This window comes from Danio rerio, chromosome 10 (assembly GCF_052040795.2).
Source record: "Danio rerio strain M-AB ecotype USA chromosome 10, GRCz13ab, whole genome shotgun sequence".
In the NCBI taxonomy this organism is placed as follows: Eukaryota; Metazoa; Chordata; class Actinopteri; order Cypriniformes; family Danionidae; genus Danio; species Danio rerio.
In genome coordinates this window covers 26,723,278-26,751,054 of record NC_141030.1, presented here as the reverse complement: position 1 = coordinate 26,751,054, position 27,777 = coordinate 26,723,278, and the positions used below count along the sequence as shown (strand labels likewise).

At 38.5% G+C, this 27,777-nt stretch overlaps 2 protein-coding genes across 2 annotated transcripts in view; both read left to right on the top strand.

The window, feature by feature from the left end:
• Positions 1-27,777, top strand: part of LOC147835063 (uncharacterized) — a 45,271-nt gene that overhangs the window by 9,184 nt on the left and 8,310 nt on the right. Inside the window, exons 2-3 of the mRNA XM_087270568.1 lie at positions 11,108-11,237; positions 11,337-11,431. Coding sequence (XP_087126694.1) covers positions 11,342-11,431 — 90 coding nt within the window. The 5' untranslated portion in view covers positions 11,108-11,237; positions 11,337-11,341. The remainder of the gene's footprint in view (positions 1-11,107; positions 11,238-11,336; positions 11,432-27,777) is intronic.
• Positions 13,147-27,505, top strand: LOC147842060 (uncharacterized). The gene is made up of 2 exons (XM_087270560.1): positions 13,147-16,411; positions 25,675-27,505. The coding sequence occupies exons 1-2, from the start codon at positions 14,030-14,032 to the stop codon at positions 25,687-25,689; spliced, it is 2,397 nt and encodes a 798-aa protein (XP_087126686.1). The 5' UTR covers positions 13,147-14,029; the 3' UTR covers positions 25,690-27,505.

Here is a 27,777-nt window from a genome sequence, read left to right as displayed (position 1 = left end):
GCCAGACAACAGTATTTTAGGGATTCATGAAAGATGAATCACTGTCTAGCTATCTGAGAAACTGGTCTTGACTTTCTGATTGTATTACAGCACACTGACAGTGTATAAAGGGTGTATAATATGATCGTTTGTTGTTAGTGTTTGGCATCTGATTTAAGAAATCTGTGATTTGATGATTTAGCTAGTGGATACAGTAGATTTTAAAGAGTTTAAATAAAGCATATAAACAATATTAAACTTTTATTGTTGCGATTAATTGCTGAAGCTTTTCCCACGGTATACTGTATTATCGCAATGTTCAACTAAGATGCAAAAAGGGTTCACTTAAGAGGTATGATAGCCAAAAATACTTAGTGTATTGCTTTTTTTGTATGTTAATGATAGGAAACAACAGTTTCAACCAAATAAATAGCAAAAGAATTATGAAGTATGATAGGGGACACTTTAGAGTAAAGTCTCATCATTAGTAGATGTTAGTTAATGGATTCAAATCAACAGTGAGAAAAAGCCAGATTTATTACAGTTGCTATGTTAATATTAGTTAAAAATACAACTGAGTTTTGTTAGTTATTATCTTCGTTTAATAAAACGATTACAACTTGTAATCAAATTATGACTACAAATTAAATGCCACAATTAAATAGAAATAAAATTAACTAATGTTAACTATTCAAGCCTTATTGCTATACTACACTGTAAAAATACCTGTAAATTAACAGTTTTCCATATTTTGTGATTAATTTTTTTCATTATTTATGCTTTTGAATATCATTATAATACATTGATCTTTCTTCTGACAACGTTTAATTTTAAGAAAGTTGGAAAATGTAACATTTTGTTTAAATAACATATTGTCTGGGTTGGTGGTACATTTTCCGTTATTTTACAGATTTATTTTTTCTTTTTATTTCATTATATTATTTCAAAGTACCAAAATGTCAACAAATGTCACTTTGTTAAAGTGTAGAGTTGAGTTTTCCAAATCAAAAGTTGACAGAGCAAAGATCAACATCCCATTATGCAATTCACACTGGAAATGGAAAACACAAAATTTATAAATTGTTAATTACCAGATATTTTTATTTATTTTTGTATATAAATAGTCACAGAATGTTCAATCACCATTCCAGCATGTTGTAGGCCAGATTAACTTATGAAAAATGTTAACGTTTGAACTACTACCCAATTATGTCTCTCAAGTATTTAAAGCTGTTATGAACTGTACTGCAAATATAATCTGAATATCCTTAAAAGGCAGTTTAAATAATAAATAATTATTTACTGTATTTTGAAGTGCCCACAACATCAATATTGTGCATGTCAATTATCACAATATACTGAATTAGGGAATGTGTGAAGTTTATTTAGAAACTAGTTTCGAGAGGGTCACATGCACAGTCATCTTCGTCTTGAAGAATCCCTCCTTCCTCCACCATTCCTTCCACTTCTTTCTGGACTGGGTGGCACAGCGGCCCAGTAGTTAGCATTGTTGCCTCACAGCAAGAACATCACTGGTTCTAATCTTTACTAGGCAAGTCGACGTTTCTGTGCAGAGTTTACATGTTCTCCCCGTGGCTCGCTTCAGTTTCCTCTCACCGACCAAAAACCTGCATCATCAGTAAATTCACTAAACTAAATTAGCTGCATAGTCAAGTTCATAACCAAGAGTATTTTTCCCTCATAAGGCAATTCGTCTTTAGCCACAAATAAGCGGGAGAGTTCTAGAGATCTACCTGAACTCAATCTCCCCTCTTGCCCTATAAACAAGAGGGAGCCCAGGGCTTGAGGATCTTTTGATCTCAGGGCTCTCTCTGGACAGCATGCCACTCATCAGCTAAGTGTGAACTCTTGAGCTGAATATGTGTAGTTTAAACCATAGCTGCATCTACAGTAGTTAACATTTGAAATGGATCAAAAGTTGTCCTAAAACTATTCAACAACAACCAATCTCGTACTAAGACAAATGTGAAAAGCTCTTTTTTAATCCACTTTAAATGTTGACTACTTTATATGAGTGATTCTATGAAGAAACCATAATGTTGCCCTCAGTAGTGTGAAGTACAAATTACAAATTCTCAAAATATTGTAACTGAATAACTAAACAGTTAAAATAAACTAGTTCTGTATTGGTACTTTTACTGTGCTATTTGTCAACTTCTTTATTCGTTTATTTTGCCTACAGTGATTGGCTAATCAGTCTTGTAATTCTCATCCAGTCAAATCGTGCATAGAAAAATTCCATCAGAATCACGTTTGCAGCTTAATGCTTCCTACTCACTCATCTTAAAAAGGGCTACTTTTTACCAATTTTTATTTGAGTGGTATTTATAATCAATACTTTCACTGTACTTGCATTTGTTTGGCAAGTAAGGGTACGTTTATTCAAGTATAGTTTTCTCTTATCACCATATTGTTGCACCACATCTTTATAGTCAAGAGAAACAATAATGTTGCGCCAGATGTTCAAATTTAGGCCGGTCTTTAGTAGGTTTCGTCATATTTCCCCTCTCCTCAAGCGTCTGCAACAGTTATCTGAATTAAAATGACTGGCACACAATTGAGATCCGCTCCGTTCTAAATTCTCGGTGTCCACCTGCCTAATTTCAGAGGCAGGGGTATCTATCACACTCCGATAGCATCTACATCCAGCAGGCGTTTATTCTGTCGCTACCACTCTGCAAGCTAATGAATCAGGGGTGGACCAAACTCTACAAAGAGATCCTATCAGGCCCTGCCACGGTGAACACAAGAAAAATGTATGCAGCCTTTTATTATGAGACAACCCAGCGGGGTGATGGATGGCCCAAATTTAGCCTCAGCAAACTTCACTGAGCTTCTGTTGATACTGGCTGATTAATGACTGTGTGATCCGTTCAACAAAGGGAGGAAGGTGGAGGAAGAGGAGGAGAGATGAGATTGAAGGAAACGTCTCCGATATTAAGTTTTATTGACTGAAGAATGCCGCTCAACACAATGTCTGGAATGCAAACGAGTTGGCTGTTTGCTTCAAATAATTCACTATTGGCGCCTGTTGTGTTGCGTGAAGTATGAAACCCGTCCAGGAAAACAGGCAGCCAGGATGAGTCTCCAAATGTTGGAGCAAGAATGGAGAACACAAGATCTTCCATGAACGTGATCATCTGGAAACTTTTAAAATACATTTCGCTGCCCACATCACTCTGGAGCACCTAGAGAAAAGCATGGATTAGCATTCTTATTCATCCTAATGTCAGCCCATTAGTTCATGGGAGCTATGTTTAAAATTTAAACCTTGACCAAAATAAAACATAGGGTTCAATTTTCTGAAATTGGGATAATTACATGACCTGAACGCTATGTACTGTACATAAGCTCTCCATTTATGTTTGGTTTATTAGAATAGAACAGGGTTTTCCGAATTGGGTGTCAGAACCCCCTAGCGGGTCGCTTGGTGATTTCCAAAGGTCAAACAGTTTTATTAAACTATTGGAATTGTCTACAGAAGATAGAAATAGTATTGAATACAGATGTCAACACTTCAATATGTTCCCTCTGCTGCCGTCCTTGCCTTCACTGAGGCGGTAGTAAGTGCGCCTGCAGCTTTTGACTGCTGGGTGGTGCTTTAACCATTTTTTACATAAAAAAAAACAGTAAAAAGCCATTCACCTTTAGAATTTTTTTTTTTTAAGATTGTCACTGCTGTGCTGTTTATTTTATATTAAAGGCACACAAATAGCATCAGTTGTAGCAGATTTTACGGCACAATAGTTAACTTTGACACCTTTACATCACTCATGTACATTAAAAATAAACATTTTTTAAAAGATTTTTAATAATTACACATGACTGAACATAGAGTATTGTTGGAAAACAGAATTTATTTTTAATTGTTACTGTTGTCTCTATTACTTTTCCTAAAACATTTGGATTGCTTAAGGTGATATATTATCCTAACTTCTCTGTGATATGTTTAAATACTAATTAGCATTTTGCAAAAGTAGAAGCAGTTACTGAAAAGATAGAGTGACATCGATATCTGAAAATAACTTTTATTTTCCTGTACAATTTGCTTAAAGATGTGAGGACAGAATGTTGCAGTGCATGCCTTATCTGATAATAATGTTTTGTAAATAATAATAAATAACCATAATAATAAAAAGCTTGTGTGCATAGAAAAAGAGGAAGTATGGGTGCAGCTGCCGAAGGACTGGAGAATGATTGACAAGTGACGAATTCCACTAAACTAAACTTTTTTTTTTTTTTGTAATATTTTGTTTTATTTGACTTTTATTAGATATTTAACAAAAACAGTACAATACTAATAAAAAGAAGAAAACAATTATACAAAATAATTGACATTAGAGATGAAAATTTACAAATGTTAAATGCTAGATTCCCAAAAGTCTTAAAATAGTTCCCCATGTGGTTTCAGCTTTTTACTCTGAAGTGTCTATACGTAGTTGTTCCATTTAAATGACATAAAGTAGCTCATTCAACCATCTCTTAAAACAGGGAGCCTTTGGAGATTTCCAGTTAAGTAAGCTATTCTTTTTAGCTGTAATCATGCCAACCATCAGGGCTTGCTGTTTGGTTGATGGAAAGGTGTCCATTATATTAGAATATCCAAAAATACCCAAATTGTAGTTAGATTGAATATTGGTTCCATAAGCACTGGAAAACAATTCAAAAATACTGGACCAAAACTCATAAAGAACAGGACAAAGCGAAAATAAATGTGATAAAGTCCCTTCTGCCCCACCACATCTGTCATTTAAGCGATGCAGAGGGAAAGATTTTACTTAATCTAGTTTTGGAGAAATTAAGGCAATGTAAAACTTTAAATTGAATGAATTTATGTAACTCTACCTGTTAATATCAGCTGTGTATAAATTCTTGAGTTAGGAAATGTAGAATTGTTGCTCACTTTCTGTATGTAATTCTTGCATTGCAGGATACCAGAATTCTGTTCATCGAATTACTTATTTGTTTTTCAATTAATTACTAATATTTTTGAGATTGAAGAAAACTGTCTCTTGACCTTTTTTATTGAACATGCATGGAAAATATTTATTTATGTTATTAACAAAATTAGACAAAGAATATACCACCAATCACATTAGATTGTGGTATAAATAAACAAAAAGATAAATTCTAAAAAACAAAATAATGTTGTTTGATTGTTGCGCATTTTAATGTTGTCAACATGCTTGGGCCTATTGGTGTGTTTGTGTGTGCGTGTGTGCGTGTGTGCGTGTGTGTGTGTGCGTGTGTACCATTTTGTGAAATGTTTGTATAATTCTATGCACCTTCGAGGACAGTGAGGGGTTGGGAGTAACTGAAATTGTTATTTTGGGGTCAAAGGCTGAAAAGTTTAAAAATCATGCAGAAATATAACTATTTTGGAATCTGGAGGTTTGAAAAAAACAATGTTACGAGAAAATTTGTCCAAATTAAGTTATAAATCATGCATATTACTAATATAAAAAGTTTATGGCATCTTTACAGTAGGACATTTACAACATGTCTTTATGGAACATGATCTTTATTTAATATTCTATTTATCCTTGTCATAAAATAACTGTTTATATATATATCCAGGGTCACTTATGTTATCTATTGTGTTTATCTCAATGCAATGGTACGTAAATCATTTAGACAAATCAATCATGGTATCATGCTATCATGCACTGACCAGCAAACGTCTATTATTCTTTATGGTCTAATAACTATTCTGATCCATATCAAGAGGGATTTTACAAGGGTGTTGAAGTCAGTTTCAATAATAGCCTTGCGATGGCCTTTATAAATATTTACAGAAGATGTTCTATTAAGATTATGCATGGGGGTTCCTGGACCCAGATGATCTGCAAACAGCTCTTGTTTAACCTCTGTAATTTGGTTTCAAAGGTAAAGCCTAAAAGCCTGTTACAAGTCAATCTAAGATTTGGCGCTCAAATCTCTTCATGGCCTGTTTCATTACATCTGATCCAGTCAAAATCTAGACTGTTTTTCCTAACATAAGCCATCAGCGTTTTTCTAAAAAGTAAAGCTCATTCCAGCTGCAAAGTCCATGAATGAAAAAGAGCTGAATCTTTTAAAGTTTGATTGTTGCACTGACGGTTTGCATCAATTCATCATCTTTCAGTATCACATTCCCATGTCTCTGATTTATTGCCTCGGCTTTATTAATTTTGAGTGCCACCGAACTTCCTGAATGGTGATGGACATTCTTGATGTGTTCTATTGATCCACACAGGACTCTGAGACAAAATTGGGCTTTGGATGTCTTGCTAAAATTGAAAAAAATGTCACCAATCTTTTAATCTTTTGCTCATAACCTATCCTATTAAAAAAGACCAGAGATGATGTCTTTTTATTATTATTTTGTGAACACATCTTAATATTAAAAGTCTAAAGGATGATGATCAGTTTAAGCCTGCTGCTGCTGTGACATAAATTAAGGATCCTAATGCATGCCAAAGACGTTGTTAGGGAAATGAGGACAATATAAATGAGGCACATATATTAATAAAGGGATAATTGCCAAGCACTTATAAATATCCAGAGAAATAACGCACCGTTATTACTACCTGCAGCCCTTGAGGTATTTGATAAGTTTTCAGGGGATGCTCTCAGATTTCAGTTTTGTAAAAACTTATAAAGTTTTAACATAGCTATTCATAGATATGGAGTGAAAAAATATATGGAGTAAAAATACAAATATTATGGAAATTTATTTCAGAATCGTATTTAAATTATGTATTTTAAGTTATATTTTATTTGCAATATTTTTAATATTACATGGTCTTTCAGAAATCATTTTACTTTAAAGATTTGAAGCTAAAGAAACCTTTTTAATGTTTAGTGTGAAATCTGATGATTAATTTAAAATAGAGAATGGGAAATTAAAATGTGTTAGTGTCACTTTTAACCAATTCACTGTGTGAAACAGCAGTCTTGCATTATTATGGACACATTATCTAAAAAGTCTTTTTTCAATTTAGATTTTATGGTGATCAATTTTGTATTGTTTCTCAAAGTCACTCCCATTTTATATTGATAGTTGTTTTAAGAAATGTATATATGAGCAACTGAATTCTTGAATAATTTATTGATTAATTATTGAATTCTTCTAAATTATTTATTAATCATCTTCTTTTTTACTGTTTAATTGAAAATCCCCATTGTAAAATCCAACAGAAAAGTCCCAAGGAAACTCATAGCAAAGTAGTCTTAAATGTTTTAATGTGTTTCCTTCACCACTCTATTGTTAACAGGGAAAAGCAGTAGTTCCAATTGTTGTAGTCTATCATAGTGTTTCCCAACCCTGTTCCTGGAGACACACCAACAGTACATATTTTGGATGTTTCACTTATCTGATGCAATAACTTCAGGTTTTGGAGACACTTATTATGTTCTGATGAGTTAACTCAGGTGTTTTATTAGGTAGAGGTTGAAAATGTGTACTGTTGGTGTGCCTCCGGGAACAGGGTTGGGAAACACTGGTCTATCAGTACTAGGGACTAAACAGATGGCATTTTTCAGTAGAGGGGTCGAGAGGGTAACGATACTGAAATAAGATTAGACAGACTTTATATAGTCATTCATTTCTGTTTATTTGATGACTAGTCTAGTTTTGGCCTATTCTTAGACATCTATTCGATTTTCACTGACTGCTAAAATGTAACCTATTTTAGTCGAGACTATTATATTTAGACGCCTATTAGGCATCTATTAGACATCTTTTAAAAACAAAAAAATGCTTGCTGGGTACTGGTAGTCTCTAAGGCCATGGCATTTTGTCTATGCTGAGATGGCATTTTTAAGCAAAAAAAAAAAAAAAAAAACATTTTGAAAAAGCTTTCCAAAGTGAATACATTTGAAACTGTAATTTGCAATGGACTGTGATGTGGACTGTGAAAATGAAGGCTTTAGAAAATGGCGCCACATTTTTATCAATTGATCATTTCAGTTAAAATGGTGAACGACACTGTACAGCTGTTGTTTTGGACGCTTTCTATTTTGACGGCATTGTTAAAGATAAAAGTCAATTTGTACATGCACCAGATTGCTTTTCTTCAAAGGTCACTAAAGGTGTACTCTGAGCTAGTGGTTTGACACGTCTCCCAGCTTTTGCAACTTTGAACTCCTGTGTTACTCACAGCAAGAACTCCACCCCACACTGTCAGAAATAAAGGCAATAACTTGTTAAAAGATACATTTTTGTACCCAAATAGTCCACAGTGGTGCCTAAAAAGTGCATATAAGTATAAAATGTACCTAAAAAGCACCTTTGATGTACCATTATAGACCCTTCAGGTACAAATATGTACCTCTGAAAAGATACTGCCCCAGTGACAGCTCCTGAGAGTGCACTGTCAGCATTTTACTTCTTAACCCCTTCAGACCCGAATTATGTTCCATGTTTCTGAAAAATCCTATAAAGGAGATTAAATTATATTACTAATAAATATATATATATATATATATATATATATATATATATATATATATATATATATATATATATATATATATATATATATATATATATATATATATTTATTTATTTATTTATTTTTTATTTATTTATTTATTTTTTTTTTTTGTCCATTGCAATGGACATCAGGTCAGAACAGTTGTACTTCCCAAACATTAAACCAACATAAAATACAAAAAACATACATGATTGCTGGTATACTCTTGAAATATATTTTCAAACCACAAACATTAAGACTGTAACATTTTAACTTTTTTTTTTGTTGAGGTTTTTGTTGTATAGATTGCATGTTGTTAATAACAAACTTTATCTTCATCATCCTCATCACTGCACATAATGTCCACATCTGCGATATTTCCATCTGCTATTTGTTCAACTTCAAGATCTGTATATTCTGCATATGAAATTGTTTCAGCACTGAATCAGTACATTGATATAGTTTATATGTATATATAAAAAAGATCAATCTACATTACTGAAGATTTACTATCAGTGATAGATTTTGAATCCATTGTACATCTAAATGGACAGACGTATTTGTAAAAATCCTGATTTAAAGCTTGCAATGTAACAAAAGATTTCAAACTTTAATTAGCAAGTGCAATCTCTTTTTTATATATAATATATTAAATATTAGCAAACATATCAATAAATCTGAATGAAAACATTGTAAATGTGGTGGCTTATGTCTGTGTCTGGAGTAAAGTAACGCCATGCTGTCCTTCAGTGTTGGGGATTAATTTTTTTTTTTTTTAATTACAACACGTTGAGCCTTACCACCATTTGATTGGATGACAATTATTTACTCTCATGGACAGCCGGCTTAAAATTAGATGAAATGCTCTGAAACCACAAAAAAAAAAAAAAAAGTACATTGTGCAAAAGTATTAAGGGCATGTGCGAATCCACTTTTGCTATTTTAAGAATGGAAAATTGCACCCTAGGGCATGGTCTAATAGGGTTGTGCTTATTCTTTTATAGATTTTATAAATTCTTTTAAGTTATTGCTGTGTTTTGAGCATAACGTGCATCAGAGTCTCATCTCCTCTTCCCTTTAAGAATCAGTTGGGTCACGCGATGCACATTTGCTATTCACATGGCAAACTTTGTAAATGAAAAAAACTGAATGTTTCACTGGTGACAAAAAGAGTTAAACAGAGCATCTGCAGGGTGAGAATAAAGAAGAGCATCCTCCATCTGGGCTCTTCACTTTCTCTTCACTTTTACTTGTTACTTTACTCCTTTACTTTCGTGACAAGGAAAAGGTGTTGTATGCAGTCCACTGAAGACACCCATCAGCCTATATATTTAATTTCATTATTTAAGTCAATGATTTATTTTACAGAATATTTCTAAATTCAGTTCTACTTTCCAACGAACAAATAAATGAACAATAATAATAAAGTGTGGTCAAAAAACTGAGCTAAATCCAAGCACGTTCTATTCTTATGCCACCAAGGGTCAAAACCCGACAGGTGGACAAATCTAAGCTTGTTTTTATTAAAACAAATATAAATATGCATATAACAAATAATACTAATAATGTGCATTGCTGTACATCCTGTGTGTATTAAGCAATGTGTACACGCGTTTAAGGCACACAACTAATGGACTTTAGGCCAGCTTTCAGTTGGTCAGTGGTGCAGTCTATTTTAGTGCCTTAAAATGGCAACATGCCAACAATGCACCTTTACACACCTCCTGTGTGTAGACTGGCATATCAAAGAGTCTACAAAGTGGCACAAATGGATTTGCTATTTGCAAAATGGAAAAATTAGAGTTGCGTTGGTCTGAAAATAGCAACAACTCGCTCCAAACACGTCTTGCACCTTATTGCACCGGGTGTATGATAAGGCCCAGGGTGTGGATAGTTTAGACAAAAATGCCACAAAAAATGCCTCTCTCGTATGAATACTGTATCCCAAGTCTGCATTATTTGCTCCACAATGACATTTTAGAATTAGTAACCGAAGCCTGGGATGAGTTGAGTAAGAAACACTACACACAAGAACCTCTGAACAAAACTGCTATTTGAACAGTGCCTTGATTTGGTAACTGTAGTATCATTAGAAGAAATGACCATGGTCCATTGAATTATTAGACAAAACCTTTGATTCGCTTGCATAGCAAAGTAGTTCTGTTGTATAAGCCTGTTCTTCACTGCTTTTATGCAGTTTGAATGAACAGAAATGAAACAAAAATGCCACATTTGTAACTTTCTGATCTCCAAGCAATTCACAATTTTTAAAAGATGCTTTCCAAAGCATAAAGAAACAGAATTGAAAAATCACCTACAAATGCGTGATGGAAGCAGAATTTGACTTTTCTTACATAATCATCACTTTAATGTCTCAAGAAAAGAGCCAATGAGGAATCAAAATCAGGGAAAAGTGCAGAAGAAAAATGTAATCCATTTCTGGCAGTTAAGCTGTCAAGCAAGTTTCAGCAGTGCTCAGCTTTCCGAAAGTCTGTTCTCAGCCTGAGCTGGATGAGGGCATCAGTTTGACTTCACCATCCTGGCCTTCACCGCCATGACAAGTACAATAACCGGGTCTTCCGCTGACTGTCGACAATTTTCTCCAACAATTAAAGCACAGTCTGTGATTCATGTTCTCTTTTCTGGGTTAGTGAGCGGCGGTGTTGCTGCTAAAGCCTCTCCCTCCAGGTGTGCTCAAACCTGCCATGGAGCGTGTCAGGGAAAGAAGCCCATGGGAGACCATTAAGCTGCAGCCTTTCTCCCCACCGTGAGTAACAGCAGGTGGGGGTAAAAATAGTGCACCATCTGTTAAAGCAAGAGAGTCTGAATATCTTTCTCGAGACTCAGCAGGGACTCAATTAAAATGTGCATTTTCCTCAGTGGCTATGGGGAGCAGCGTGGCCACCCTGGTCCGTGCCGGCGCAGATTCAGCTAAAGGCCCCCCAGGCAGAGCGGGGACCACATTTACTGCTCAGGTGACAGAACCACAGAGAACTGGGCCGTTTGCTCCTTCTAGCCTTCTATGTCTTTCTGTTTGACTTCCCCACTCCTTCAGACCTTGGAAAAAAACTTTTGTAAAATGTTTAGGTAAAAGTGTTTTAAGGTTTATTACACTAGTAGTTTAAAGGAATGGTTCAACAAAAAAAATAAAAATAATGGTGCTGTGTAGTCGATTGTGGTGTTCGTTTTTAGACCACAAATGGAGAACTTGCCCTGATCATGCTTGTTTATATTATAGCATTGAACAACATAAAGTATTAAAGGCCCAATAAAATTAGATTTAGGTTTTTTAGATGTTAGTATCAGAATTGTTAGTTTTAAAGATATCTATAAACTAGTGTGCTCCAAAACAGTGACAAAATTTGCATTTAGAAGATACAAAACTGATATATACATATAAAGCTTGTAGTTTGTCACTTCTGCCTAAATGAATCAATGATTTTTTATCATCTTTGATATTTTTTGACTATCATTGAAGATGTTCCTATATGGCACCTACAAAGATCATGTTAAGTCCAATAATGGTTTTTCAGCAGTTCTTTAATGCCGAGTTCAGACTGCATGATTTTCAAAGTAGTTGAAAACATCACAGATGTTTTTACACTGCATGTCTGCATGTCTATCTGGGCTTGCGTTTCGTCGCTGCTTTGTTTACATTGCAAGATGGATTGGCGACAGGGGCTTTCACATTGCATGACTTTACAATAGAAAGAATAGCCGACAACTTCATCCAAACTACGTCTCACAGCCAAAAACACGTATATATTTTGTTATTAACTACATAAGGAGAAATAAGCCTTTAATGGAGTAAAAAAATACATATTTGCTCACCTGGGTTAAAAGGAAATTAGCCATTTCTCCTCAACTTAAGTTGATTATAAACTAATTTCTTTACGTCAAACAGACACAGTTGCTCCAGAGTCCTGTCAAACCTCCACTAGTTTTTCCTCCATTTCGTGGGTCCAAATAAACCACTTTTAACTTCTCACCCAACCTCCCGCTGGTCTGCAGCAGGTGTACACACACACACACACACACACACACACAAGTGAATGCTGCTCTCTCATTGGCTGTGGGCGATCGCCGATGTTATTTTCAGTCAAAACTCATTTCACACAGCATGATTTAAATCGCCGACAGCTTCAGATATGTAGCACGCCAAATATCTCACAGGTATCGGCGACTCATCGGCGATTCTCTCATATCACGTCTTTGATAGTTCATACTGTGTGATTGTCACTCACGTGTACGAGCACCGATTTGCCTGTGATTTCAGGCATTTGTCGGCGATTTCTCAAAACTTTTTGGCGAGCCAAAATCGGGGCTAAAATCACGCAGTCTGAACTAGGCATAAGGTGCTATATTCAGAAGCCCCATCTTCAAATTTATTGGTGCTATGTAGCACTTACAGTGGTTCCCTGTATAATTAGAAGTGTTACGTGCCAGCACGTATTGGTTATTTATGGTTGTATTACTATGTGTCTCATTGTGTTTTTCTTTTTATCACTCCAGTTCACTTCCTTGTTTTTGCCTACTGCTGTTCCTGATTGGCTGGTTCACATCCACTTGATGCAACCAATCCTGACACTGCTTTATGCTGATTGGTTCCTCTGTGACAACTCGGTTCCAGTTTCAGCCAATCAGATTACTCCAGCTCACTATATATTTTTTTGCCTGCCAGCAGTTTGACAGTCTTTGTTGGCTCACCTTGTCACTGGTTTTTGTGCTTGTTTGCTCGCTTGATTGAACCTGTGTTTATATCCCCATTTTGTTAAGTATTGTTGTGATATATAGTCCGTCTTATCCTTTATTTACACTGTGTTGTTATTTTGGTTTAGTCACTGTCTGTTCTTACCTGTGTAATCATTCATTCCCTTTCCTCATGTTTCCCTACAGAGGTTTGGTAGAAAGACTGGTAGGTAAGTAGGTCACGTGATATACATTTCAACACATAGGAGTTCAACTGTCTAGAGATACACTAGGGAAGGGGGTGAGCGCCAACCCGTGTATTTTTGGTTAAGTGGATAGTTAGTGTAGTTTAGGTAAGACGTCTTGGACGTTGAAGATTTATTTTTCACATTATTGTTTATTAGACTAGATTAGCGGGGATTTGATATTAGTAAGACTGTTTGGTTTTGATTGTTTCTTTGCTTTAGCGCCACCCATAGCCAGTCTTTCTAATTTAGGTTTTTGTTTTGGTTGTGAATTGTAAATATTGTAAATAGCTCACTTACTGCTTCACTTATCACCACTTGTAATAAATCACTTTATTTGCACAGCAATTCTTGTATGTGGTCATTACTTTGAGTTCAATTTTCTTTGAGTGTTTGTTTGAACAAAATCCTTGATCAAGTGTGCAACCCCACTTCCCTAGACTGCCCCGGGGTTGTAACATTTTTGGGGGCTGGTCCGGGATAATTAACGTCCCAACATTTATTTCTGAGGATTTTGGTTCTACAGATACTCAATTCTTTTTGTACCCAAAGTAATTTTGTGGATTATACTAGAGGTAGTATTAGAAGAGTGAGTTACTGAATTTGTCTATTTGCTTCTGACTAGCTTGTGATTAAAAAATGGCATTGTCTAATGTGGAAGCTTTTCTTAATAATCCTTCACTCGAGCAGTTTGATAAATGCCGCAAGGACGAACTTTTCAAAATTGCAGAGCATTTTCAAATTTCGATCAGTCGCCAATTTCTGAAAAAAACTATTAAGAAAATACTTTACGATCATTTGGTTGAAATAGGAGTATTTCAGACCACTAGTGAGAATGTCACTGAACTTGATCCTAACTATTCAGCTGAAAGGCCGTGCAGTCCTGAAAGTGCAGGGCATGGTAGTAATGTAACTGACGTTGAAGCGAAGGTTGAGGCTAAAGTTGCGTTGCCGCCCTTTGATCCATCAACCCCTGTCTCTACTGATTCAAAGACAGATGGCAGACTTAGGCTACGTCTGGCCAAACTCCAGTATGAGACTCAGGAGAAAGCACGGACACATAAGGCTGAACTGGATCTTAAGCTTGAGATACGGCGTCTCGAGATTGAAGCTGACAAGCAAGTTAGGTTGCGCCAGTTGGAGCTGGACGCTGCTGCTAAGGCTGCTATGACTTCTCCTGTGGTCAGTACTGATGTACTCATGCCTGGTCAGGTGATCAAGCCAGATGTTAAATCTTCTTTCAACCAAATTGACGTAAGTAAACAAATTTCATTTGTTCCTAATTTCCGTGAAGATGAGGTTGACTCTTACTTTACTGCGTTCGAACGTATTGCAACTACACTTAATTGGCCTAAAGACATCTGGACTGTGCTTCTGCAGTGTAAGCTGAGTGGCAAAGCCCAAGAAGTCTGTGCAACACTTTCTGTTGAAGAGAGTTTGAAATATGATATTGTAAAATCCGCAATTTTACGCGCTTACGAGCTAGTACCAGAAGCATATCGACAAAGATTCCGCAAACACAAGAAAACTCCACAGCAAACATTTGTAGAATTTGCACGGGAAAAAAGCATTTTATTTGACAAATGGTGTAGTGCTTCTAAAACAGCCGATTATAGTACTTTACGAGAGTTAATTCTGCTTGAAGAATTTAAAAATTGTCTCCCTGAGCGTGTGGTTCTCTACTTAAATGAACAGAAAGTAACGTCTTTGTCTGAAGCTGCTGTTCATGCTGACGAATTTGTTCTTACACACAAACCCGTGTTTCCCTCTGCTCGTCCTGAGTCTGTGACTGTCACTCCGCCTGCTTGTTCCTCTAGTTCTCGTACACTGGCAAAGTCCGAAATTCCAAAAGAGACTAGAGTCTGTTTCTATTGCCGAAAAATTGGACATTTGATAAACGATTGTCGTGCTTTGAAAAACAAAAATCAAAAACCTAAAAGTGTTGGTTTTGTCCAATCTGCACCTGAGAATAAGGAACAACTTGAGAATACATTTGATGAAAGTTACAAGCCATTCGTAACTAAAGGATCAATTTCGATAACTGGTAAACCTGAAGACCAGCACATAATAAACATTCTTCGTGATACTGGTGCCAGTCATTCCATTATAGCTGCTGATGCGTTACCGTTTGACGAACAAACCTCAGCTGGATCCAGCATCCTTATGCAAGGTATCCAGATGGGAATTGTGAGAGCACCTGTGCACAAAATCCACTTACAGTGCGAACTGGTCAATGATTTTGTGCATGTGGCAGTTCGACCTGCATTACCCGTAAAAGGCATATCACTTATCCTTGGAAACGATATAGCCGGTGGTAAGGTGATGCCTGTTTGCGAGGTTCTTGATAAATCTCCCATGCCTTCATTTTGTGACAAGTTGTCAGATGCATTCCCTGAGACTTTTCTAGCATGCGTCGTGACCCGAGCTCAGCAGAAGCAAACGGACAATGAGATTACTTTATCTGATTCATTTATGACTGTAGATGATGCAACTGTGAGTAACAAAGTGACAAATGTTGAAAAACAACCTCTGACTGAAAAGTGTGCATTTGATAATCAGGTCAATCTGAACTTAAATTTGACTCGTGAGCAAATCATCCTTGCCCAACAAAAAGATCAAACTTTATCCAAATGTTTCAAATTAGTCGTTCCTCGAGAACAGTTGAAACAGAAACAGGTGGGTTATTTTGTTGAGAATGCACTACTGATGCGTAAGTGGAGTTCTGCAATGGAGCAAGATGATGAATGGAGTACTGTATATCAGGTGGTTGTTCCTTCTGTTTTCCGACAGCAAGTATTAGTTCTTGCCCATGATCATGTTTTGTCTGGTCATCTAGGAATCACGAAAACCTATCACAGGATCCTGAAGCATTTCTTCTGGCCAGGGTTGAAGCAAGATGTCGCCAGATACTGCCGCACCTGTCAGTCCTGCCAGTTCAGTGGTAAACCTAATCAGGTAATCCCACCTGCTCCTCTTAATCCTATACCAATCCTGATGGAACCTTTTGAAAGGGTAATTATGGTGGCTTGAAAAGCCAACATACTGTTATCTCACTTAAACTTATTATTAGGCTGGCTTGTCAAAGCCAACCTACTGTTATGCTATTTAAACTTATTATTAGGCTGGCTTGTCAAAGCCAACCTACTGTTATGCTATTTAAACTTATTATTATTATTTTTATTTATTATTCTTCTTCTGAGACTAAAATTCAAAATCTATCTGCTCCTTGAACTTTCAAACTATTACCACCAAACTCACACCAGACCTCCAAACTGGTCTGACTCTTTATGCTATATCTTTTCCGACTGATCCGACTTTCGGTTTTCCGAAAAACGTCCCGGGACCGTCGGAAAAATCCCATAGACTTAACATTGGATCAAACTTTGTGAGCTCATAACTCTGCATCAGACTGTTGCACAGACTTCTAACTGGGCTCATTTAACTCAGACTATCAAACTGCCAATGACTGATCACCTTTAAACTTTCTAGCCACGCCCTAGCAACCACTTTTGGACCCTAGTAACTGTCCCATAGACTTCCATTCAATAGACTCTCATTGACTTAACATGGGATCAAACTTTGTGAGCTCATAACTCTGAATCAGACTGTCCTACAGACTAATGGCTGAGCTCATTTAACTCCGAATACCAAACTGCCAATAACTGATGAGCTTTTAACTTTGTAGCCACACCCCTAACTACCACATACTGCACCCTAGTAACTGTCCCATAGACTTCCATTCAATAGACTCTCATTGACTTTACATGGGATCAAACTTTGTGAGCTCATAACTCTGAAACAGACTGTCCTACAGACTTATGGCTGAGCTCATTTAACTCCGACTACCAATCTGCCAATAACTGATGAGCTTTTAACTTTCTAGCCACACCCCTAACTACCACATACTGCACCCTGGCAACTGTCCCTTAGACTTCTATTACAAAAGACTCTCATTGACTTTACATGAAATCAAACTTTGTGAGCTCATAACTCTGCATCAGACTGTCATAGAGACTAATGGCTGAGCTCATTTAACTCAGTCTAGCCAGCAGCCAATCACTGATGGCCTTTTAACTTTCTAGCCACACCCCTAACTACCACATACTGCACCCTAGCAACTGTCCTATAGACTGTAATTAGCTGTGCTTTCAAATGCTTATAATTCTAACATGCTAATGACATGCCAATCATGCTAGCAACATGCTACTCATATGCTAATCATGCTAATGACATGCTAACTCATACTGGAAACATGCTAATGACATGCTAATTTGTACTAGAATCATGCTAGTAACATGCTAATTCATACTAGACTGATGTTAATAACTGGCCTACATGCATATCTTTGCTTAGCATTGTCCTATTGACTTGGGGGATGGCTCATCTGACTCAGACAACCAATGAGCATCTCAATATGATAATGAAGCTCACAAGCCACGCCCCCAAATTGATTCCATAGACTTCCATTAAAATAGGCCAAGATGCATATCTTTGCATAGCAGTGTCATAGAGACATGGGGGTTGGTTCATTTGACTTAGACAGCCAACCACATTCAAGTACACTCTGTAACCTCGCCCATAGCAACAAAACAAAGTACCCTAGCAACCATTCATCAACAGCTATATCTCAGCATCCGAACATCGTAGAGACTTGGAGATTGGCTCGTTTGACTCATGCTAGCAAACGGAACTTCCTATATGCTACACATGCTAGCAGTGATTAGCTACATGCTAATATTGACTAGCCAAGTACTGTAACTTGCTTGACATGCTTACTTAGTTTAAATGTTTTATCAAGCATGTATGTGAGGCTTGCCTAGTAACCACCCAGGGTACCCTAGCAACTGCCTAGCAACCACCCAAATTACCCTAGCAACCGCCTAGCAACCGCCTAGCAACCGCCTAGCAACGGCCTAGTAATGCCTTAGTAAGGGCCTAGCGACCACTCAGGACACCCTAGCAACCGCCTAGCAATGCCTTAGCAACCAATTAGAATACCTTAACAACCACCTAGCAACACCTTAGCAACCACCTAGCAACCACTTGGGACACCTTAGCAACCGCCTAGCAACACCTTAGCAACCACCTAGCAACCACTCAGAACACCCTAGCAACTGCCTAGCAACGCCTTAGCAACCACCTAGCAACCACTCAGGACACCCTAGCAACCACCTAGCGATGCCTTAGCAACCACCTAGCAACCACTCAGGACACCCTAGCAACCCCCTAGCAACGCCTTAGCAACCACTCAGAATACCCTAGCAACTACCTAGCAACCACTTAGGACACCTTAGCAACTGCCTAGCAACACCTTAGCAACCACCTAGCAACCACTCAGAACACCCTAGCAACCGCCTAGCAACACCTTAGCAACCACCTAGCAACCACTCAGGACACCCTAGCAACTGCCTAGCAACGACTTAGTAACCACTCAGAATACCCTAGCAACCACCTAAGCATGCTATGTGACATGCTAATTCATACTAGAATCATGCTAGTAACATGCTAATTCATACTAGAATCATGCTCATAACATGTTAATTTATAATAGAATCTTGCTAATAACATGCTAATTCATGCTAGAATCATGCTAGTAACATGCTAATTCATGCTAGAATCATGATAGTAACATGCTAATTTATACTAGAATCATGCTAGTAACATGCTAATTCATACTAGAATCATGCTAGTAACATGCTAATGCATGCTAGAATCATGCTAATAACATGCTAATTCACGCTAGAATCATGCTAGTAACATGTTAATTCATACTATAATCATGCTAATAACATGCTAATTCATGCTAGAATCATGCTAATACAATGCTAATTCATACTAGAATCATGCTAGTAACAGGCTAATTCATACTAGAATCATGCTAGTAACATGCTAATGCATGCTAGAATCATGCCAGTAACATGCTAATTCATGCTAGAATCATACTAGTAACATGCTAATTCATGCTAGAATCATGCTAGTAGCATGCTAGATCATACTAGAATTATGCTAGTGACATGCTAATTTATTCTAGAATCATGCTAGTAACATGCTTATTCATGCCAGAATCATGCTAATAACATGCTAATTCATACTAGAATCATGCTAATAACATGCTAATTTGTACTACACTCATGCTAATAACATGCTAATCCATGCTAGAATCATGCTAATTCATGCTAGAATCATGCTAATAACATGCTACTTATACTTTTTCAAACTGTTTTTAAACTAAATAAACTATTACCAACAGGCTTTGTCAAGCCAGCCTCAAAGTTTGTCTCGACGAACTTTACTGTCTAGTTATTATTTTTATTTATTATTCTTCTTCTGAGACTAAAATTCAAAATCTATCTGCTCCTTGAACTTTCAAACTATTACCACCAAACTCACACCAGACCTCCAAACTGGTCTGACTCTTTATGCTATATCTTTTCCGACTGATCCAACTTTCGGTTTTCCGAAAAACGTCCCGGGACTGTCGGAAAAATCCCATAGACTTAACATTGGATCAAACTTTGTGACCTCATAACTCTGCGTCAGACTGTTGCACAGACTTCTAACTGGGCTCATTTAACTCAGACTATCAAACTGCCAATGACTGATCACCTTTAAACTTTCTAGCCACGCCCTAGCAACCACTTTTGGACCCTAGTAACTGTCTCATAGACTTCCATTCAAAAGACTCTCATTGACTTAAAATGGGATCAAACTTTGTGAGGTCATAACTCTGAATCAGACTGTCCTACAGACTAATGGCTGAGCTCATTTAACTCTGAATACCAAACTGCCAATAACTGATGAGCTTTTAACTTTGTAGCCACACCCCTAACTACCACATACTGCACCCTAGCAACTGTCCCGTAGACTTCCATTACAAAAGACTCTCGTTGACTTTACATGGGATCAAACTTTGTGAGCTCATAACTCTGAAACAGACTTTCCTACAGACTAATGGCTGAGCTCATTTAACTCAGACTACCAATCTGCCAATAACTGATGAGCTTTTAACTTTCTAGCCACACCCCTAACTCCCACATACTGCACTCTAGCAACTGTCCCGTAGACTTCTATTACAAAAGACTCTCATTGACTTAACATGGGATCAAACTTTGTGAGCTCATAACTCTGCATCAGACAGTCATAGAGACTAATGGCTGAGCTCATTTAACTCAGTCTAGCCAGCAGCCAATCACTGATGGCCTTTTAACTTTCTAGCCACACCCCTAACTACCACATACTGCACCCTAGCAACTGTCCTATAGACAGTATTTAGCTGTGCTATTAAATGCTTATAATTCTAACATGCTGATGACATGCCAATCATGCTAGCAACATGCTACTCATATGCTAATCATGCTAATGACATGCTAACTCATACTGGAAACATGCTAATGACATGCTAATTTGTACTAGAATCATGCTAGTAACATGCTAATTCATACTAGACTGATGTTAATAACTGGCCTACATGCATATCTTTGCTTAGCATTGTCCTAATAACTTGGGGGATGGCTCATCTGACTCAGACAACCAATGAGCATCTCAATATGATAATGAAGTTCACAAGCCACGCCCCCAAATTGATTCCATAGACTTCCATTAAAATAGGCCAAGATGCATATCTTTGCATAGCAGTGTCATAGAGACATGGGGGTAGGTTCATTTGACTTAGACAGCCAACCACATTCATGTGCACTCTGTAACCTCGCCCATAGCAACAAAACAAAGTACCCTAGCAACCATTCATCAACAGCTATATCTCAGCATCCGAACATCGTAGAGACTTGGAGATTGGCTCGTTTGACTCATGCTAGCAAACGGAACTTCCTATATGCTACACATGCTAGCAGTGATTAGCTACATGCTAATATTGACTAGCCAAGTACTGTAACTTGCTAGACATGCTTACTTAGTATAAATGTTTAATCAAGCATGTATGTTAGACTTGCCTAGTAACCACCCAGGGTACCCTAGCAACTGCCTAGCAACCACCCAAATTACCCTAGCAACCGCCTAGCAACGGCCTAGTAATGCCTTAGTAAGGGCCTAGCGACCACTCAGGACACCCTAGCAACCGCCTAGCAACGCCTTAGCAACCAATTAGAATACCCTAGCAACCACCTAGCAACACCTTAGCAACCACCTAGCAACCACTTGGGACACCTTAGCAACCGCCTAGCAACACCTTAGCAACCACCTAGCAACCACTCAGGACACCACAGCAACCACCTAGCAAGACTTTAGCAACCACCTAGCAACCACTCAGAACACCCTAGCAACCGCCTAGCAACACCTTAGCAACCACCTAGCAACCAGTCAGAACACCCTAGCAACCACCCAGCAACATCTTAGCAACCACCTAGCAACCACTTAGGACACCCTACAGACTACCTAGCAACGACTTGGCAACCACTCAGAAGACCCTAGCAACCACCTAAGCATGCTTTGTGACATGCTAATTCATACTAGAATCATGCTAGTAACATGCTAATTCATACTACAGTAATGCTAATAACATGCTAATTTACACTAGAATCTTGCTAATAACATGCTAATTCATGCTAGAATCATGCTAGTAACATGCTAATTCATGCTAGAATCATGCTAGTAACATGCTAATTTATACTAGAATCATGCTAGTAACATGCTAATGCATGATATAATCATGCTAATAACATGCTAATTCATGCTAGAATCATGCAAGTAACATGCTAATTCATGCTAGAATCATGCTAGTAACATGCTAATTCATGCTAGAATCATGCTAGTAACATGCTAATTCATTCTAGAATCATGCTAGTAACATGCTAATTCATACTATAATCATGCTAGTAGCATGTTAATTCATACTAGAATCATGCTAGTGACATGCTAATTTATTCTAGAATCATGCTAGTAACATGCTAAATCATGCTAGAATCATGCTAATAACATGCTAATTTATACTAGAATCATGCTAATTCATGCTAGAATCATGCTAATAGCATGCTACTTATACTTTTTCAAACTATTTTTAAACTACATAAACTATTACCAACAGGCTTTGTCAAGCCAGCCTCAAAGTTTGTCTCGACGAACTTTACTGTCTAGTTATTCTTCTTCTTCTTTCTTCTGAGACTAATTTTAAAGTCTATCTCCTCCTAACCCTTTCAAGCTTCATACCTCAAACTTTCGTCAAACCTTCAAACTGGTCTGACTCGGGTTGCTATATCTTTTCCGACTGATCCGACTTTCGGTTTTCCGAAAAACGACCCGGAAAATTCCCAAAATTCCCATTGACTTAACATTGGGTCAAACTTTGTGACCTCATAACTCTGCATCAGACGTTCCTACAGACTTCTAACTGGGCTCATTTAACTCAGTCTAGCCAGCAGCCAATAACTGATGACCTTTAAACTTACTAGCCACTCCCTAGCAACCACTTTTGGCACCCTAGCAACTGTCCCATAGACTTCCATTGTAAAAGACTGCCATTGACTTAACATTGAGTCAACCTTTGTGAGCTCATAACTCTGCATCAGACTGTCCTACAGACTAGAGTCAGGCCTCATTCAACTCAGTCTAGTCAGCAGCCAATCACTGATGACCTTTAGACTTACTAGCCACTCCCTAGCAACCACTTATGGCACCCTAGCAACTGTCCCGTAGACTTCCATTCAAAAGACTCTCATTGACTTAACATGGGATCAAACTTTGTGAGCTCATAACTCTGCATCAGACTGTCATAGAGACTAATGGCTGAGCTCAATTAACTCAGTCTAGCCAGCAGCCAATCACTGATGGCCTTTTAACTTTCTAGCCACACCCCTAACTACCACATACTGCACCCTAGCAACTGTCCCGTAGACTTCCATTACAAAAGACTCTCATTGACTTAACATGGGATCAAACTTTGTGACCTCATAACTCTGCATCAGACTGTCATAGAGACTAATGGCTGAGCTCATTTAACTCAGTCTAGCCAGCAGCCAATCACTGATGGCCTTTTAACTTTCTAGCCACACCCCTAACTACCACATACTGCACCCTAGCAACTGTCCTATAGAATGTAGTTAGCTGTGCTATCAAATGCTTACATGCATATCTTTGCATAGCAGTGTCCTATTGACTTGGGGGATGGCTCATCTGACTCAGACAACCAATGAGCATCTCAATATGATAATAAAGCTCACAAGCCACGCCCCCAAATTGATTCCATAGACTTCCATTAAAATAGGCCAAGATGCATATCTTTGCATAGCAGTGTCATAGAGACACGGGGGTTGGTTCATTAGACTAAGACAACCAACCACATTCAAGTTAACTCTGTAACCTCGCCCATAGCAACAAAACAGAGTACCCTAGCAACCATTCATCAACAGCTATATCTCAGCATCAGAACATCGTAGAGACTTGGAGATTGGCTCGTTTGACTCATGCTAGCAAACGAAACTTCCTATATGCTACACATGCTAGCAGTGACTAGCTACATGCTAATATTGACTAGCCAAGTACTGTAACTTGCTAGAAATGCTTACTAAGTATAAATGTTTTATCAAGCATGTATGTGAGGCTTGCCTAGTAACCAACCAGGGTACCCTAGCAACTGCCTAGCAACCACCCAAATTACCCTAGCAACCGCCTAGCAACCACCTAGCAATGGCCTAGTAATGCCTTAGTAAGGGCCTAGCGACCACTCAGGACACCCTAGCAACCGCTTAGCAACCACTCAGAATACCTTAGCAACCACCTAGCAACACCTTAGCAACCACCTAGCAACCACTTGGGACACCTTAGCAACCACCTAGCAACACCTTAGCAACCACCTAGCAACCACTCAGAACACCCTAGCAACTGCCTAGCAACGCCTTAGCAACCACCTAGCAACCACTCAGGACACCCTAGCAACCACCTAGCAACACCTTAGCAACCACCTAGCAACCACTCAGGACACCCTAGCAACCACCTAGCAACGCCTTAGCAACCACTCAGAACACCCTAGCAACCATCTAGCAACCACTTAGGACACCTTAGCAACCACCTAGCAACACCTTAGCAACCACTCAGAACACCCTAGCAACCGCCTAGCAACACCTTAGCAACCACCTAGCAACCACTTAGGACACCCTAGCAACCGCCTAGCAACACCTTAGCAACCACCTAGCAACACCTTAGCAACCACCTAGCAACCACTCAGGACACCTTAGCAACCACCTAGCAACACCTTAGCAACCACCTAGCAACCACTCAGAACACCCTAGCAACCGCCTAGCAACACCTTAGCAACCACCTAGCAACCACTCAGGACACCTTAGCAACCACCTAGCAACACCTTAGCAAACACCTAGCAACCACTCAGAACACCCTAGCAACCGCCTAGCAACACCCTAGCAACGCCTTAGCAACCACTCAGAATACCCTAGCAACCACCTAGCAACCACTTAGGACACCTTAGCAACCACCTAGCAACACCTTAGCAACCACTCAGAACACCCTAGCAACCGCCTAGCAACACCTTAGCAACCACCTAGCAACCACTCAGAATACCCTAGCGACCACCTTGCAACACCTTAGTAACCACTTAGCAACTAGTCAGAACACCTTAGCAACTGCCTAGCACCACCTTAGCAACCACCTAGCAACCCCTCAAAACACCCTAGCAACCGTCTAGCAACACCCTAGCAACCACCAAGCAAATAGTCAGACCACCTTAGCAACTGCCTTGCACCACCTTAGCAACCACCTAGCAACCACTTAAAACACCCTAGCAACCGCCTAGTAAAATGCTAATTCATGCTAGAATCATGCTAACAACATGCTAATTCATGCTAGAATCATGCTAGTAACATGCTAATTTATGCTAGATGTATGCAAACAACATGCTAATTCATGCTAGAATCATGCTAGTAACATGCTAATTCATGCTAGAATCATGCTAACAACATGCTAATTCATGTAAGAATCATGCTACTAACATGCTAATTCATGCTAGAATTATCCTAGTAGCATGCTAATTCATGCTAGAATCATGCTAGTAACATGCTAATTCATGCTAGAATCACGCTTACAACATGCTAATTCATGCTAGAATCATGCTAGTAACATGCTAATTCATGCTAGAATCATGCTAACAACATGCTAATTCATGTAAGAATCATGCTACTAACATGCTAATTCATGCTAGTAATATGTTAACTCAAGCTAAAATCATACTAACATTCTATTTACACTTTAAAACCACTTCAAACTTTCAGATTCGGCTTTTCAAGCCACCATAAAGTTTGTCCTCAAACTTTAATATCTAGTTGTTGATTGTGTAGGTCCGTTGCCAAAGACGAAAGCCGGTAACCAATTTTTGTTGACAATAATGTGTGCTGCTACACGTTTTCCTGAAGCCATACCATTACGTAAAATCACTGCACCCGTAATCATTAAAGCTCTCACCAAATTCTTTGCTACATTTGGCCTACCCAAAGTCGTACAGAGTGATCAAGGGACAAATTTTATGTCAAATGTGTTTAACGAGGTGTTAAGGTCACTTTCTATTCAACATTGTGTTTCCAGTGCTTACCATCCAGAGAGTCAGGGAGCACTAGAGCGGTTCCACCAGACACTGAAATCCATGTTGCGAACGTACTGTCTAGACACTGGCAATGACTGGGATGAAGGAGTGGCCCTGATGCTGTTTGCGGTACGTGAAACAGTACAGGAGTCCCTCGGATTCAGCCCAGCCGAACTTGTGTTTGGACACACTGTCCGTGGCCCACTTAAAGTGTTGAAAGAACAACTTTTAGATTTGGAATCTAGTAGCAAAACGAATGTGACCCAATACGTGAGTAGATTTCGGGAGCGATTACGTAATGCTTGTTCCATGGCACAACAGACACTCAAATCTGTGCAAGGTAAAATGAAGAAAAGATTTGACGTTAAAACTGTGGTTCGTGAATTTAAACCAGGAGACCAAGTACTGGTGCTTTTGCCAATTGTTGGTTCTGCATTGTCTGCACGATTTTCAGGGCCATATGTGATTGACCACAAAATCAGTAATACTGATTATGTCCTGCGCACACCTGACCGGAGACGAAAAACCCGTGTTTGTCACGTTAACATGCTCAAAGCATATTCGGTACGACAAGATCAAATTGAGAAAAAGGAAGTGACAAAACCCATTGCACTTATGAACATGGATTTTGACATTTCCACAGAGCTAGATGAGGATGGATTAGTGCTGTGCAATGCTCCACAGCAATGTGCTTTGTTACAGAACTCTAAGATTCTGAAAAACTTGTCCTCACACTTAACTCATTTGACAGAAACCCAAAAGAAGGATGTTAAAAATCTGATTGAGCAATTCCCAGAACTGTTTCATGACACTCCGACGCAAACCTCTGTTATACAACACGATATTGTTATTCATAACTCCAATCCAATCAAACAGCATCCTTACCGTGTTAATGCCCGAAAGAGACAAATTATGAAGCAGGAAGTGGAATATCTATGTGAAAATGGACTAGCAGCTCCAAGTTGTAGTCCATGGAGCTCCCCTTGCATTCTCGTTCCCAAATCTGATGGGTCAAATCGTTTTTGCACTGATTACCGCAAGGTCAATGCAGTGACAGTTCCTGATTGCTATCCATTGCCGCGCATGGAGGACTGTGTTGATAACTTGGGTTCTGCTCGTTTTGTGACTAAACTAGACTTGTTAAAGGGTTACTGGCAAGTGCCATTAACACCTCGTGCATCTGACATATCGGCCTTTGTTACCCCTGATCACTTTATGCAGTATAAGGTTATGGCTTTCGGACTTCGCAATGCACCTGCTACGTTTCAACGTTTGATAACTACTGTACTGGCAGGAGTTGCAGGATGTAATGCATATTTGGATGACGTAGTGATCTATTCTTCTGAATGGCCAGAGCACATGTCTCAGTTGAAAACTGTGTTCCAACGACTAGCCAATGCTAATCTAACCCTGAATTTGGCAAAATGTGAGTTTGCTCAGGCAACCATCACCTATCTTGGTAAACGGGTTGGTCAAGGACAGGTCCGCCCAGTAGAAGCAAAAGTAACAGCCATTGCAGAATTTCCTACCCCAAATACTCGTCGTCAATTGCGGAGGTTTTTAGGAATGGCGGGATACTACCGTGGCTTCTGCAAGAACTTTTCAAGTGTGGTAACGCCTCTTACAAATTTATTGAGCCCTTCTAGGCAATTTAAGTGGTCATCTGAATGCCAGCATGCCTTTGAAAGTATTAAAGCACTTCTGTGTGAAGCTCCCGTGTTAATGGCTCCAAATTTCGAAAAGCCTTTTAAAATGGAGGTAGATGCAAGTGCTGTAGGAGCTGGCGCTGTCCTGCTGCAGGAAGATAAGGAAGGAATTGACCATCCGATTTGCTACTTCTCCCGTA